General features: G+C 43.3%; 1 protein-coding gene and 1 non-coding gene across 2 annotated transcripts in view; both read right to left on the bottom strand.

The window, feature by feature from the left end:
- The window catches only part of slc4a10b (solute carrier family 4 member 10b), a 40,935-nt gene that overhangs the window by 23,142 nt on the left and 3,449 nt on the right, over nucleotides 1-14,344 (bottom strand). Inside the window, 1 exon segment of the mRNA XM_028992046.1 lies at nucleotides 2,928-3,009. Within this exon segment, the coding sequence (XP_028847879.1) occupies nucleotides 2,928-3,009 (82 nt within the window).
- On the bottom strand, nucleotides 10,357-10,427 carry trnag-gcc (transfer RNA glycine (anticodon GCC)). The gene has a single exon. It is a non-coding gene; the product is annotated as a tRNA-Gly (tRNA).

Below are 14,344 nucleotides of genomic sequence, written 5' to 3' on the forward strand. Positions count from 1 at the left end.
GACACTCTGGATTACATGTCTTGCTCAGAGACACAATGGTAGTGAGTGGGGGGTTTGAACCTGGGATTTTGTGCTCGTCCGGTTCATAGGCGGTTAATTAATCGTCAGCTAAAGTATCGTGCCGGTGACAGCCCTATTTCAGCATGAGTAGGTGGGCTTGTGGTTATGTGTGGTGTTCTAGATGTGTTGTGCATGTGTGTGTGTGTGTGTGTGGGTGCGTATTATACCCGGGTAGGCGGGCGTGTTGGTTTTTAGAGCAGGCTGTGTGTGTGTGTGTGTGTGTGTGTGTGTGTGTCCGCACGTGTGAATGGGGGTGACTGCTACAGTGGGAGTGTGAGAGCAAGGTTGTTGGTGTATTATTAAGTGTGTGTGCTTTAAGCTCCTCTTTTACAGCGCTGTCACGATTAGTTGGCGCCCCGAGAGAGAGGAGGGAAAGCGGAGACGGGAGGGGGGTGGAGAGACGGAGAGGAACAGAGGGAAGGGAGCGAGTGAGAGGGGAAGTGTAGCAGGCGTCCATTCTGTGAACTGGCACGTGAAGAACAGCGCTCGGGAACACGGATGGCCTGAGCGACACAACACAGCAGTCACGACACACTGCAGCTGCCACACAAACACACACAGACATCAGAATTCTTAGGACCGAATAACTGTTAAAAAACTAAAGTAGGATAAACTAGTGCATAAACTAATTATATACAGGTCGATCTCATATCTGCTTACATTTACTGCATTTACCCTTATACAGAGAGACTTACAATCAGTAGTTACAGGGACAGTTACTGGGGACACTCAGGGTTACGTGTCTTGCTCAGGGACACAATGGTAGAAAGTGGGGTTTGAACCTGGGACTTTGTGGTCTTCTGGTTCATAGGCGAGGGTTTTACCCAGTAGGCTACTACCACGCTACACTTTACAGTATAGAGTATACTACACCATATATATTTAGTATACTCTAAAGTGCCTTATTACACTGTAATTACCAACAACATCCGCTAAACTAAATGTAATATGTTGGACGTATGTTGTACGTACTGTGTGTGTACTTCAGGTGTGGGTTAGTGTGTATGGAACATTTTCATATGTACATGAGTGGGTGTTAGTAGCCAAGTGGGAAACGCACTCGCCTACGAACCAGAAGACCCAGGTTCAAACCCCACTTACTACCATTGTGTCCCTGAGCAAGACACTTAACTACTGACTGTAAGGCACTCTGGATAAGAGCGCCTGATAAATGCTGTAAATGTAAATGTAAACATGATGCCACAGAAACTGGTAGCAGTGTGACAATGTGCTTATTAAATGCTTGTCATGATCCGGTCCGGCAGGGGTTACTCCAGGTCCGGAGTCCGGACCGGGGTTTCATGTTAGTCTCGTGTGATTATGCTTCCTGTTTGTTATCACCTGTGTCTACATGTATAAAACCACCCTGTTTGTATCTGTTTGCCGTTGGGTCATTGTGTGGTGATGTTTCCCCTGTATTATGTATTAAACCCCTGTCCTGTGACGTCGTGTGTATGCGTCCTCCTTCCTCGCCATGTCCAGCCATCGTGACAGTGCTAATCATTTAATGTGTATTGATAAGAAAACAATACCGACAAACTGTTAACGAGTTTTGTCTTGTGATGAGGATCAAATACATCATAATTGGATATTATGTTATGTGTCTGACACGCCACGCACTGTAGGTTGAACATGATATAACATCCAACGTACATACTTTCAGACTAAACTTTTCAAATCCTCTTGTGGAGACTCCCATATGCCACCCGCTAACCAGACACAGCCAGTCCGCTACTGGCACGAGTCACAAACTTGTCACAAAAAATTGGTAAATACATGTTATGACAATTGACAATAATTTCAACCGCACGTTACGTGGTGAGGTACTGTCAGTTTATACTCTACCAGTGAAAAGAGTGGACTTATTTTACGGGTCTTTTTTACATTATAGAACAAAACTCTCTGTCGCGCCAAATCAGGGAGATTTTGCTCACACTCTTGGCTTCTCTCTGCCACCTTAAGGTGGACAACGGGGACGCTTTCTGAAGGTTTATCCTGAATGCTTTCTTATCATTCACGCATGTTAATGAGCATCTCGCCAAGCGGCTTTAGATGACGACGATAGTGAACAAAGCTGCCGTGAAGGTAAGAAGAGGTAAAAAAAAACAATTAATCAAACATGCTTCACTTTCTCCTGACACAACAAACACTAAATACGTTTCTTACGTTCTTCAGAATGGCTCCATCTTAATCTCCATAACCGTAAGTAGATGTGTCCAAACTTTCGACTGCTGGTGTAAATATACAATTTAATGCAAATTTTCCAGTCAGTTTAAACCTCATTTTCATTTTGTGCATGTACCAGTTTTTTTTTTTCTTTTATGCACGTTCAACACATTTAAAATATTTCTATGTGCTGACCTCAATTGCTGTGTATTTTCATACTGTGCTCTGGTCTCAGGTTTGAAGACATATTTCCTTCGGAAATGCTCTGTCAAGGTTGCAGAATTTAAAGCATCTAATTGGAATATATCTGGACCACCCTGCAGACCCTCATTATCTAATGTGCTTTTTGTGTTGTGTGTCATTATCCCACCGCATCGCCACGCTGCCAGTGAATTGAAATGCACGGTGCGCAGAGCCTCCTTTTTGGAGGCAGCGTTGGGTCTCTGCAGCCTCTCTCCCCCGAGCTCCGAAGTGACAGACAGAGCGGGTGTGTAAAAATAGAACGTTTCCAGAGGTCTGACATCAGCGCAATTCCCTCGCAACCCCCCCCCATCAGGCCCTCCTCCCACCAGCCCCGTCTCTCCCTCCCATCTCCTGAACGCTGGGAAGAAATAACACGTCTCTGTCAGGCGGCCCAGCGCAGGAGCGGCGAGTTATTTTCTGCGCGTTCCCACCCACGCGCTTTCCCACAGGCCACTTACCTTCCAGCTCCTCCTTCTCAAAATTGGCATTCGGGATGGAGCGCGTGCCACCACGGTCCACCACGGCCTCATCGTCATTTCTCTACAACAGACACAAGGACACAACCTGGTCAGGGAAGAATTCTCTAGGCCCCCAATAAAACTAGAAAGTCTGCAGTAGAAGACGTTTTTTCTATTGGTTATGCCTGCATTGCCACACTATAAACACCTTATCGATGCTTCAGTTCTGTTTTTACCATGTCATTAATGGTATTACACTGCATGTTATATATCGTGGCTGTCAAAATTTAAATATAAAAAAATAATAGCATAAAATATATGCTATTTAAATATAAACAATTATTGTGGCAATTAACAGCCAATTAACAGGGCTGTTAACTGACAGCCCTGGTAATATAATATATACATATATATTTAAATATATCGCACATGATCCGTGAGTTTTCTTTCCAGTACACTCACATCGTGCCAACACGCGTCTGCCGTGCATGGAGCACAGGAGTGGCAACCAATTTCATAAGCAACGCAAAGCAACGTACATATAATATGCATGCTCTCGTTATATTTTATTAAAGATTTTCAGTCACAACTACTGTTCATGAAATTGGAGTTACGGAAAATGTGACGATTGGTTATAAGAACAATACATTTTATTCCTTCTCAAACCAAATGTGTTTGGCACAATTCTGCCATTTTAACTCCATTACTGAACACTTGGCTGATTATTGGTAATTTTCAGGCCTCTCTACAGCCAGCCTCTCTTCAAACCCTCTGCGGCTGATGACAATCCTGTATTTTATTCCCAGCTGACCTCTGTGCTCTCGCTCTCCATGTGCAAAAATACACCGCCCAACTTCATCAGACTGTTTCCATGGTGACTAAAGTGGCCAATAGCCAACAGCCTCTCACACAGAAATCCCACAAGTTCTTTTTTTACTTTATTTTTTTTTGTGTGTGGATTGGAAATAGATGCATATTTCTTCAGTTTTACTTCAATGCGGTTCCCAGAGGAAGCAAAATCTGAGAGTGGTGTACAGCAAAAAAAAAAAACATCATCCTTGTGTGTTCAAAGACTTGTCATTTCAGACACACATCGCCTGCTGGAGTACTGCTGGAATAATTGCAGCATCTGTGCAACTAAGACACTTCATTATGAAGTGATTATCTCCACCGGGAGACCTGCTGCAGAAAGCAAGGCTCAATTATACACCAAATATTGTATTAATTCCAATTGCAAGCATATGGAATAGGATGTAATGTTACTAATATGGAGGCCTAGATATACAGATATGGAGGCCAACAGCATACAAAATGCACAATACCATTGGTTGACACACATCTGAAGCACAAATCACTGTGCTTTGTATTTTAATGTATAGCTTAATGAAAGTAAAGGAACTGACCTTACAAAAATGATTTTTGAGATCAAGTGCTTAGTAATGAAGAATGTTTCTCAAGTGCTTAGCTTATCCACTTAAGATGCACAGTTATTGAGTACAGCAGTAAACCAGTAGTAGCCATTGCTACTCATCCTTTCTTCCTCTATTGTTTCTGAATGGATGCTCATATACAAGAGCCTACATCCTATGGGCAACTTGTAATATTACTGTAATATTACATTTTGTGCATCAATAAATCATTAAAATCCTGATGATTATCAATCTCAACATTCAGATAAAAATAACTCACTTCCAGATGTCATATAAGAAAGCACGTCTAGATAGAGCTGCCTGAGTTGTCAGGTAGATATTAGAAATGTATTATTTGACAAAATATCTTCTTGAACGAACCTTCATGACGTGACTGGTGCTGGTCATGTGACAATAAATATAATGAAACATATCATGTAATAATGTTAATGGATAAAAACTTAATATGGTTTGCAAAATAAAATCTATATATCACTTGTCACTTCGTCACTTTAAAACTTACCTCTGTTGCACTACATGATTTTGCACTCTCCACCATGTGCCCTTATTTGTATATGGTGTTTTTAAAAATTGTATATTGTGTTTTTTTTTTTTTTTAATTGTATTTATACCTTGTATTCAATGTTACTGTTACTGTTTTTGTATTTAATGTTACTTGTATGGGTCAGAGAGTAACGTAATTTCAGTTCTCTGCATGTCCTGTACATGTGGCAGAATTGACAATAAAGCTGACTTGACTTGACTTGACTTATACTAAAATGTCTCTTCATTTAAGTTGAAGAAAACGAGATGACGAGATTGTTTTAATCGCGGTTGTTTTAATCGCGTTATAATTATGCAGTATTTCAGTTTCCTGTGTCTCCCATCCGATCACAAAGATAATTTCACTCCTTGAATTCCCGTTCGCACATTATTTATAATTCAGAAAGCTTGTGGTGGGTCATACATCAGATGGCTGTGAGAAAAAGATGGAAAAAGTGGAAAAGAGAACAGAATGTGTTCTCGAAATAGAATACGGGGAGTATTCTTGAGTCTATAAGGTCACAACAATATAACAATAAGATAACCTTGTTTTAATTATGATATCGGTTTGATGAAAGAAAAATGCAAATGTAGTTTTTGTCTATTCTACTAGGTCCTTGTACTATATTGACTAAGATAAACAGAATAGCATTACTAAAAAATATTAAAATACAATTTTGTCGTTGACTAAAACAGTTATCATTCTGTCATAATTCTGACTAAAATAAGACTAAAATGCTTAGACATGTGAAACTTGACTAACTTAAAATAAGTCTGGACGTGACAAGACTAATAAAAACTAAAATACCAGCTTAACGCAAAGACTAGTGTGATGCACAGGGGCCACTGGGTTGTTAATGTGGATGTGTTTTTCTTTACTTACAAGTTGATTTATGTTCAATTCTTAATTTTTAAAGCCTTCGTGCCTTTCTTTCTTCTCTGTGTTAAACAAAAATCATTCCTAATATGACGGGCTTCTGCACAACTAGCCTAAAACAAAAATAAAGACAGGCCACCAAAAACAACTATAGCGCCCATACAGTAAAATACCGACTAATTTCCATGCAGAGATATCTCAGAAATATATCTGTCAAAAAAAACCTACCCATGACTAAATAATATTTAAAGACACCCCAAATGTTATAGGATCACATGACACGTAACTGCCAAGTGTTCCTTACTGTGGAACTGTAATTGATTTCGGCATTGGAAGGAAATCCCTACAGAGGAAATCACTCTATCTTCAGATAGAGAAAAACACATGCAGGTTGCACCACGCAGCAAAATAATTTCTTCACAGACCTTTATCCAGTTCTACACTCATCACAATTAATGCCATCACGTCAAACACAGTGCCGGGAGAAGTCCACGATAACTACTTTACTAATGACTAAACGATGTAATGAAGAAACGTTGCTGGGCCGAGGCGGCACTTCGCCGCGGCCGCCACATCGCACAATGTGATCCACATGTAAGCAGACGAAAGTAATGAGGGAGAGCAGGACAGATGTCCAGACGAGCAGACAGAGGCTCAGCGTGGAGACAGCATGTTCTCACATTTTCTCCTCTAAAGCCACATTTCAGCCGCTGCTCTCAGCCGGCTGGCAGATGGAGTCCCACTCCCAGATGTGCTCTGCTCAGCTCCATATTGGTAAAGATTACATATCAAACACAAGCACTGCAGCCATAACGCAATAACATTTGCACTTATGTAATTTTTAATGTATGTCAGGGCTGAAGGACTTGAGTTTGATGCTCGCCTAGGTTTTTAAATTCAGAACCTCAGACTTCAAGGACAAATAGAACGCAATAGACCTGGACTAAATTAACACCTTAACACTAGTAGGCTAAAAACAGCAGGTACTGATAATAAACACAACCTGCTCATGGTTCTGATTCCTGCCGTGTAAAGGGTTTATTCCACCTTCCAGTCAGTTTACAGTTAGGATAAAAATTTGTTGAATTTTTATCAATTTTTATCAATCATAATTACAGTCAAAGATAGGAAACATTTATGCAATATTAGACAGGGCATAATACACTATTATATAATGTCCAATAATTATCTCTGTTTTGTTTAGCATAGTTAGTCATTTTTTGCATTTTTCTGTTCACTCTTGGATTGTTGCAGCTTCACCACTTGAACGATGGCAACAGTATTTTTCAAAAAGGTATTTACTAATACCATAGTACTTAAAATGTGCAGGGTCCAATATTACAATTAGTTTGTTCTTAATGTGTTAATATGTCTACAATACCAATAATTTCTCATGAAATAGAATGGACCTTGATGGCTCTGTATGTTAGAGAACCAGACAAACTTTGACCCCAATGAAGACACAAATATACCAAACAGATGGCTACAAATAACCACATTCATCCTGAAAAATCAACTAAGGGCCTTTCAAAATAATGGTATAGTGATATGGTTGCAATTAGGGACCACGGTTGCATGAATCCCATGGTTTTGTAGAAAAATGCCTAAACAGATAGATAAACGTGACATTCTGAATGCATTCAATACGCTTACTATTTAACAATGCATCTATTCAGGATCACAAAAGAGCATGGGTTGCTTAATCAGGTATATGTGCTTATACCGGGCACCGTGACAAACCATGAGAACAACACGCTTCATTCAAATGCATGGCCCTAAAATAATGAATGACATTTAATCTGCATGAGGCATAATCCACTTAAACTGCCTCCCCGCTCGGCCTATAACTCATGCCATTACAGACTCTGCTTTTGTGTCACCCTTTTTTTTTATATACACATTTCCTTTTTAAAAAATCGCTCTGGCATAGCCCTTTAACATTTAACAGCCTACAGTCGCTGGGTGCAAAGAATACTCTAATCAAGCTTTATTCATTTTTTTGCATATTTATTCTTTTGTTGGATTTGTTCATTGGTAATTTTGGTCATTTTTTGGCAATTTCAGTTAAATACAGGTACAGGTTTTAGGTCAAATTAAAGGGCCTGACGACTGTTAAATACTTTCAAATACTGTTTGGTTAACTGCTAATAAAGTATAACGTCAAATTGCAAGCATGTCGAGTTTGTTTTAGAGTGTAAATTATGTTTAATATATGTCAATGTCTGCAAATAATCTTTTTTTTTTACATTTTAAGATATTGACATATTTTATATTTTTAATAACATCCGCTGTAATAAATATCTTGATTACTTGAACGACCACACATGCCACTTATGGATCCATTTTAAACAACAGGTTGAAAAAAAACTAAATAAGATACAAAGCACAGTGCTTGCATTCCTGCAGTACGTCTTGTGAGAGCCTAGAAGAGCCTTCAGGAGGGATATCATCTTCGGCCCACGTTCTCGCAGCTGAGGTCTGCAGCGGCTTTCTGAAGGACACGCAGCAATGGGCCTCATTATGAGACACTGCAGGAAGAACATGATGGAGGCCAGACAAAAAAAAATGTGTGTGTAGGTGTACATACATTGTTCACACCGTGTAGGAGGATGGAGGTCGGTGGTAGAGATGGGCAACATGAAAAATAACAATTGATTAACTTGCTTTAACAAGATAAACGTAGGCAGTGAAATTTTGATAATTTCATACTGTACAACATGCCTTTAAAATACCCTTTTTTTTTTACACTTGGTTTGTACCATAATGGCCATAACCAAACCATCGCCTCACAACAGATGTTGTCAACAATGACATCAGCTTCAGAGACAAACTCCATAACATGTCAAATGGGGCTTTCTGCAGTTTTCGGCAAGTCAGGCTGCACTCACACATACACGTTGGAGGTGTTATGTGCTGCCAATCAGAATTGTGGGTCTGATGGGCAACGTTGGACAACGTGACATGTACATGTTAGCTGAGCGTACAATCACAGCCAAAAAGGTACAATCAGTTTGGCAGGATTATACATTTCTGCCACATGTGCTCCAGAAAATATGGCCAAAGCTAATTTCGATCACGTAATCGCGTTCATATTTTCAGCCAGTCAATAGAGGTGTGAACTGGTCGTGTGATTCGATGCAATTCCGATTATCAATGCCTCAATTATGGATGTCAATAGATAGGTATGAACCTTCACTGGTCTCGTGATTTACAAAGTGAAGTGATTGTCATTGTGATACACAGCAACACAGTGAAATGTGTCCTCTGCATTTAACCATCACCCTTAGTGAGAAGTGGGCAGCCATGACAGCCATGACAAACAAACACAGTGAAATGTGTCCTCTGCATTTAACCCATCACCCTTAGTGAGCAGTGGGCAGCCATGACAGGCGCCCAGGGAGCAGTGTGCTTTGCTCAGTGGCACCTCAGTGCCACTGAGGCAATTCCGATTATCAATGCCTCGATTATTGATGTCAGTAGAGGTATGAACCTTCACTGGTCTCACGATTTGATGCAATACCGATTATCAATGCCTCGATTATTGATGTTTCACATCAATTGTTCTACACATTACGTTAATGCTGCATTCACTCAGATGTCTGAGCCAGACGTTTGTCTGGCGTTCGTGGCGTGAAGTGAGCGTATATTGAACACCGACCGTTTCTCTGCTCATTGGAGCAAATCAAAGCAGCCACACGGGCGTTCAGCTGCGCGTTCAGATGGCGTCGAATAAACGCTGCATGCAACAGTTTTCATACTGAAATCCTGATGAGCGTCTAACAGCGAACACCGGTGGAACGGCAAACAAACAAAACGCGTATGGTGTTCAGAGGGAGGTTATTTCCAACGTCCGTGTGGGCGAGGCCGAATTTTTATACCGCCACCAAGCAACGTTATTATGATAAAACCGATTTTCTGCACTGCGTCGATGCATCATGGTGCATTTCAACACAACTCGTTCCCAGCTGAGTTGCCCCACAGCGGACGCACGCTCCCGCCCCGATTTCCCCGAAGCTGCACACGCAGCGTTTGCTCCCTGGCAGCGCGTGATTGCATTTACCGCAGTTCTTTGGTATTTTATTAGCGATGCGCCGGCTGCAAACTGTGCTGTATGTTTGCACACTGAGCTGGTCGTGAGGTCGGCATGTTTCACAAGTGATAATAGGTTCTGAAGTGAAGCTGAAGCTGAAAACGCGCCGTGCCGAGAGTCTCAGGGACTGGAGGAAATCTGCTTTGCTTCAGTGCTGTTTAAAAGTGAAGTGATTGTCACATGTGATACACAGCAGCACAGCACGCACAGTGAAATTTGTCCTCTGCATTTAACCCATCACCCTTGTTGAGCAGTGGGCAGCCATGACAGGCGCCCGGGGAGCAGCGTGTGGGGATGGCGCTTTGCTCAGTGGCACCTCGGTGGCACCTTGGCGGGTCGGGATTCGAACCGGCAACCTTCTGATTACGGGTCTGCTTCCTTAACCAGTAGGCCCCCACTGCCCCAACCTTACAAAACTTCCCTGAACCGAATCGAACCCTGGACATGGCGGTGAAAGCACCGAATCCTGACCACTAGACCACCAGGGACATTTTTAAAAAACAGGAGAGCTGCATTGGCTGGGAATCGAACCCGGGCCTCCCGCGTGGCAGGCGAGAATTCTACCACTGAACCACCAATGCATACAAAGACCCTTCACGTCCCTGGGTGGACGTAAACCTTTCGGTTAACAGACGAACGCGCTAACCGATTGCGCCACAGAGCCCGTACTTTACCAGAAAGTAGCAGAAATTGACCGATAAGGACATTACATTTTACGGCAGCCCATACGCGGCCGAATTACTGGAAGGCTTGAGATGGATGTTTTAAGCCTGGACATTTGAGCATTTAAGCCATTACATTTAAGTTGATTTCAGCCTGTCCTCCTTTTTCGGCATGTGGCGGTGGTACTGGATTTGATAAAGTAGTCCTGCAATGAAAATGACTTTATTTTACTGTGTTTATTCACACACTTCCACATATATCAAACTCATTGATCACACATTTTGATCCTGCTTAATTCATGATTAATTGATCACAGAATGAAATGATCCAGAATTGATCACTTCATCGATGGTAACATGGAAGCACGTAGTAAGTCGCTCTGGATAAGGCCTTAAATGTAAATGTAAATTAATTCCTACTATAATATTTTAACTATAGTGGAGACAAGGGCGGAGAAGAGGCTCTGAATTGTCAAACTGAATTGGGGCTCCGTGGCTTTGCACTGCTTGTTTTTTTAATGTTAAACTTTGTCTTGAAGTGCAGAGCAAGTTGCTGAGCGAGCCATTTAGGCTGCGCATTTATGCTTATTACGTGTTAATACTTGAACATTACAGTACTTACTAGCATCAAGGAAGTTAACCTTCAATAAGTAATTGTGAAATCTGCAGCAGCGAAAAAGCCTGTATTCAATGTTCAATGTTCACCCATACGAGCGAGCACAGAGTTAGCAAAACGCAGTCAATGGCATTACTTTAATATGTTATATTTAAAAGCGGTCACTTTGACAGAACGAACAGATTGTGTGTGTGTGTGTGTGTGTGTGTGTGTGTGTGTGTGTGTGGATGTAGAGCTGCTCCTCTCCTCAGCCTGACTCACCAATAATGCTGCGAATCGCTGAGCGAGCCATTTAGGCTGCTCGTTTATGCTTATTACGTGTTAATACTTGAACATTACAGTACTTACTAGCATCAAGGAAGTTAACCTTCGATAAGTAATTGTGAAATATGCAGCAGCGAAAAAGCCTGTATTCAATGTTCAATGTTCACCCATACGAGCGAGCACAGAGTTAGCAAAACGCAGTCAATGGCATTACTTTAATATGTTATATTTAAAAGCGGTCACTTTGACAGAACGAACAGATTGTGTGTGTGTGTGTGTGTGTGTGTGTGTGTGTGTGTGTGTGTGTGTGTGTGTGTGTGTGTGTGTGTGTGTGTGCGTGTGTGTGTGTGTGGATGTAGAGCTGCTCCTCTCCTCAGCCTGACTCACCAATAATGCTGCGAATCGCTGAGCGAGCCATTTAGGCTGCTCGTTTATGCTTATTACGTGTTAATACTTGAACATTACAGTACTTACTAGCATCAAGGAAGTTAACCTTCGATAAGTAATTGTGAAATATGCAGCAGCGAAAAAGCCTGTATTCAATGTTCAATGTTTTGGTCAAACGGTTGGACGCTCCTACTCCATCATGACTTGGGGTGTGAAGGGGAATGAGGGACATCTTAGTGGATTTTATTACCCGTGATAAGGAAACAAAATCCTGGCACATAAACTAAACACTTAGGCGTGTGTCTTTAAGGACAGGAAGTGAAACAGCAAACTCAAAAGGTAAGGATTCCAGTGTCCACATCAATGTTGCAGCACCCATTGGGTTAGGGTTAACTTGGACTGATCAGCGCCCCTTAATCAGGTGCAGCAGCTCCTGGGCGTTACATACTCATTTATGGGTATTGCATTGTTTTACATTAAAGGACAAAACTGACGAGGACTATAGACTATGGAAGGACTATGGAATAATCCATGTAAGGTTGTCTAATAACCTTCTAATATATCTAATAATACCGAATGATCTATCTAATAATAGCGAACAAGGCAAAAATTGGAAGGTCGGGGAACTTTTGCTGTAATGGCAGCACTTCACGCTCTTGTCTTCTCTCCACCGTCTTACCAACAGTCCTAAAGGTTCATGCTGAACACTTTCTCATTCCCTCATGTTAATGAGCGTCTCATCAAGCGGATTTTGATGATGACAATAGTGACCAAAGCGGCCAGAAGGTAAAAGGAGTCGACTCTGAAAAAACAGATTCATCAAACATAACGATACAACAAATACTAAATATGTTTCTTGCACGGGATTCTTCAAAACTGATTCATCTCCATAACCATCACAGAGTCGGAGCACGCCGTCTTTTAACTGTTATAGTGCATTACATGTGAAATTTGCATAAACTGATTATGTAGTAAAATTAAGACAAATGCAGAAGACAGACTGACAATGACATGGGACTTAAAACCATTGTCTTTTAGATCTTCCTGAATGACTGACTGCAAGGTCCATAAGAGGCCCATGGGTTTCACGCTGGAGCTGAACATGGCAGTAAGTGTGCATTGGATGGACTAAAATGAGCTTATTCATTCTTTTCACTCTGGGACGCTGTGAGAAACTGCAGCTCCCTTTTTGTGGCCTACTTTTCGGTTGGCGAACCTCTCCGGGTGCTTCGAGGGAGGGAAGGACTTCTAGGTCACAATCTCAAAGCCAGCTAAAAATGGCAACGGCTGTGGTTGGCCGGATGCAGGACGGCGAGGGGCGCGTACTCCGTGCCGGGCCTTCCTTTGAGGGCGTCAGTCCAAAATGAAGCTGAGGGGCGGGGCCTAGAATTGGACGAGGCAGTGGACACCATGCCGCGTCAGACCCCTGCAGATGGCTGTGGTCACCACCGCGCTAGCCGGGGCATATTAGCGCTGGCAGCTCAGTAAAGCTGTGTATGAGCCACGCAACCGGGCGAAAGTGCACGGAATGGCCTTTTGCCCGCCGAGCGGCGTACGGGAAACGGCTTCTTCAGCCGCCGGGCGGTTCACTGCAAAGGTGCGGAGGCGCTGGCGCCCTCTTCAACCGCAAACGTCCGACATTTACACACTTGCTGTGCACGATCGATCCTCGACACCGCAGGTCGGCACGCTCGGCACCCCCCCGCGTGCCCGCTCCAGAGGAGAGGCCCGTTACCCGTGCCCCGGCGCTGCAAAACAAGCATCCTGCGGGGCATGCGGCATGCCTGGAGGCCCGACTGGCTGACGGTCCTACCTGGGAGTTCGGCCGGTTGAACGGGTACATGGTTCTCCCCTGCCCGGCCCCCGGGAGCAGCCGCAGGAGCGGAGCCCCTCTCCGGAGAAATAAAGATCAGACGGGTCCGCGTCCGGACAGCCGGGCTCTGCTCCCGTCCCGCTCCATTGTACCTCTCCCCGAACGTGGATCTAGCCAATCCTGCGCGAGATTACCATGGTGACATCAACGACGGCCAGCCTCTTAACGTGAGAGAGAGAGAGAGCGGAAGAAGGGGACGGTGCCGCAGAGCCTCTCTCGCTCTCCCTCTCCCCGCCCCCCACCCCTGCGTGCCCTTCGAGCGTAAATTAAAAAAAGAAAAGAAACGGGAGCTGCGGCTTCCCATTGATGCAGCGCAGCGCATCCCGTCACACCCCCCACCCCAAGGCATGCTGGGAACGTCCCTGCTCTCCGCAGTGAGACCGGGCGGCAGCACACCACAGCTTTTAGTGAAGGGGGACGAAAGGAACCTCTGAGAACAGAGGTTGTTGTGACTGATGGCTCCATCAAGGTGTGAAGTGTTGCATTGTGGGCAGCGAAATGTTGTCCGTCATCACATTATATATGCATCCATTGAAAGTGATTGCTTTTGAAACACTGCAGCGCAGCACACAGTGACGCGACAAAACGTGTCCTCTGCATTTAACCCTCACCCTCAGTGGGCAGCCATGACAGGCTTTCGGGGAGATGCCCGGTACCGGGACATTGTCGGTTCGGGAACCGAACCAGCTTCCTTGC

The sequence above is a fragment of the Denticeps clupeoides genome, chromosome 9 (genome assembly GCF_900700375.1).
Source record: "Denticeps clupeoides chromosome 9, fDenClu1.1, whole genome shotgun sequence".
Taxonomy (NCBI): Eukaryota; Metazoa; Chordata; class Actinopteri; order Clupeiformes; family Denticipitidae; genus Denticeps; species Denticeps clupeoides.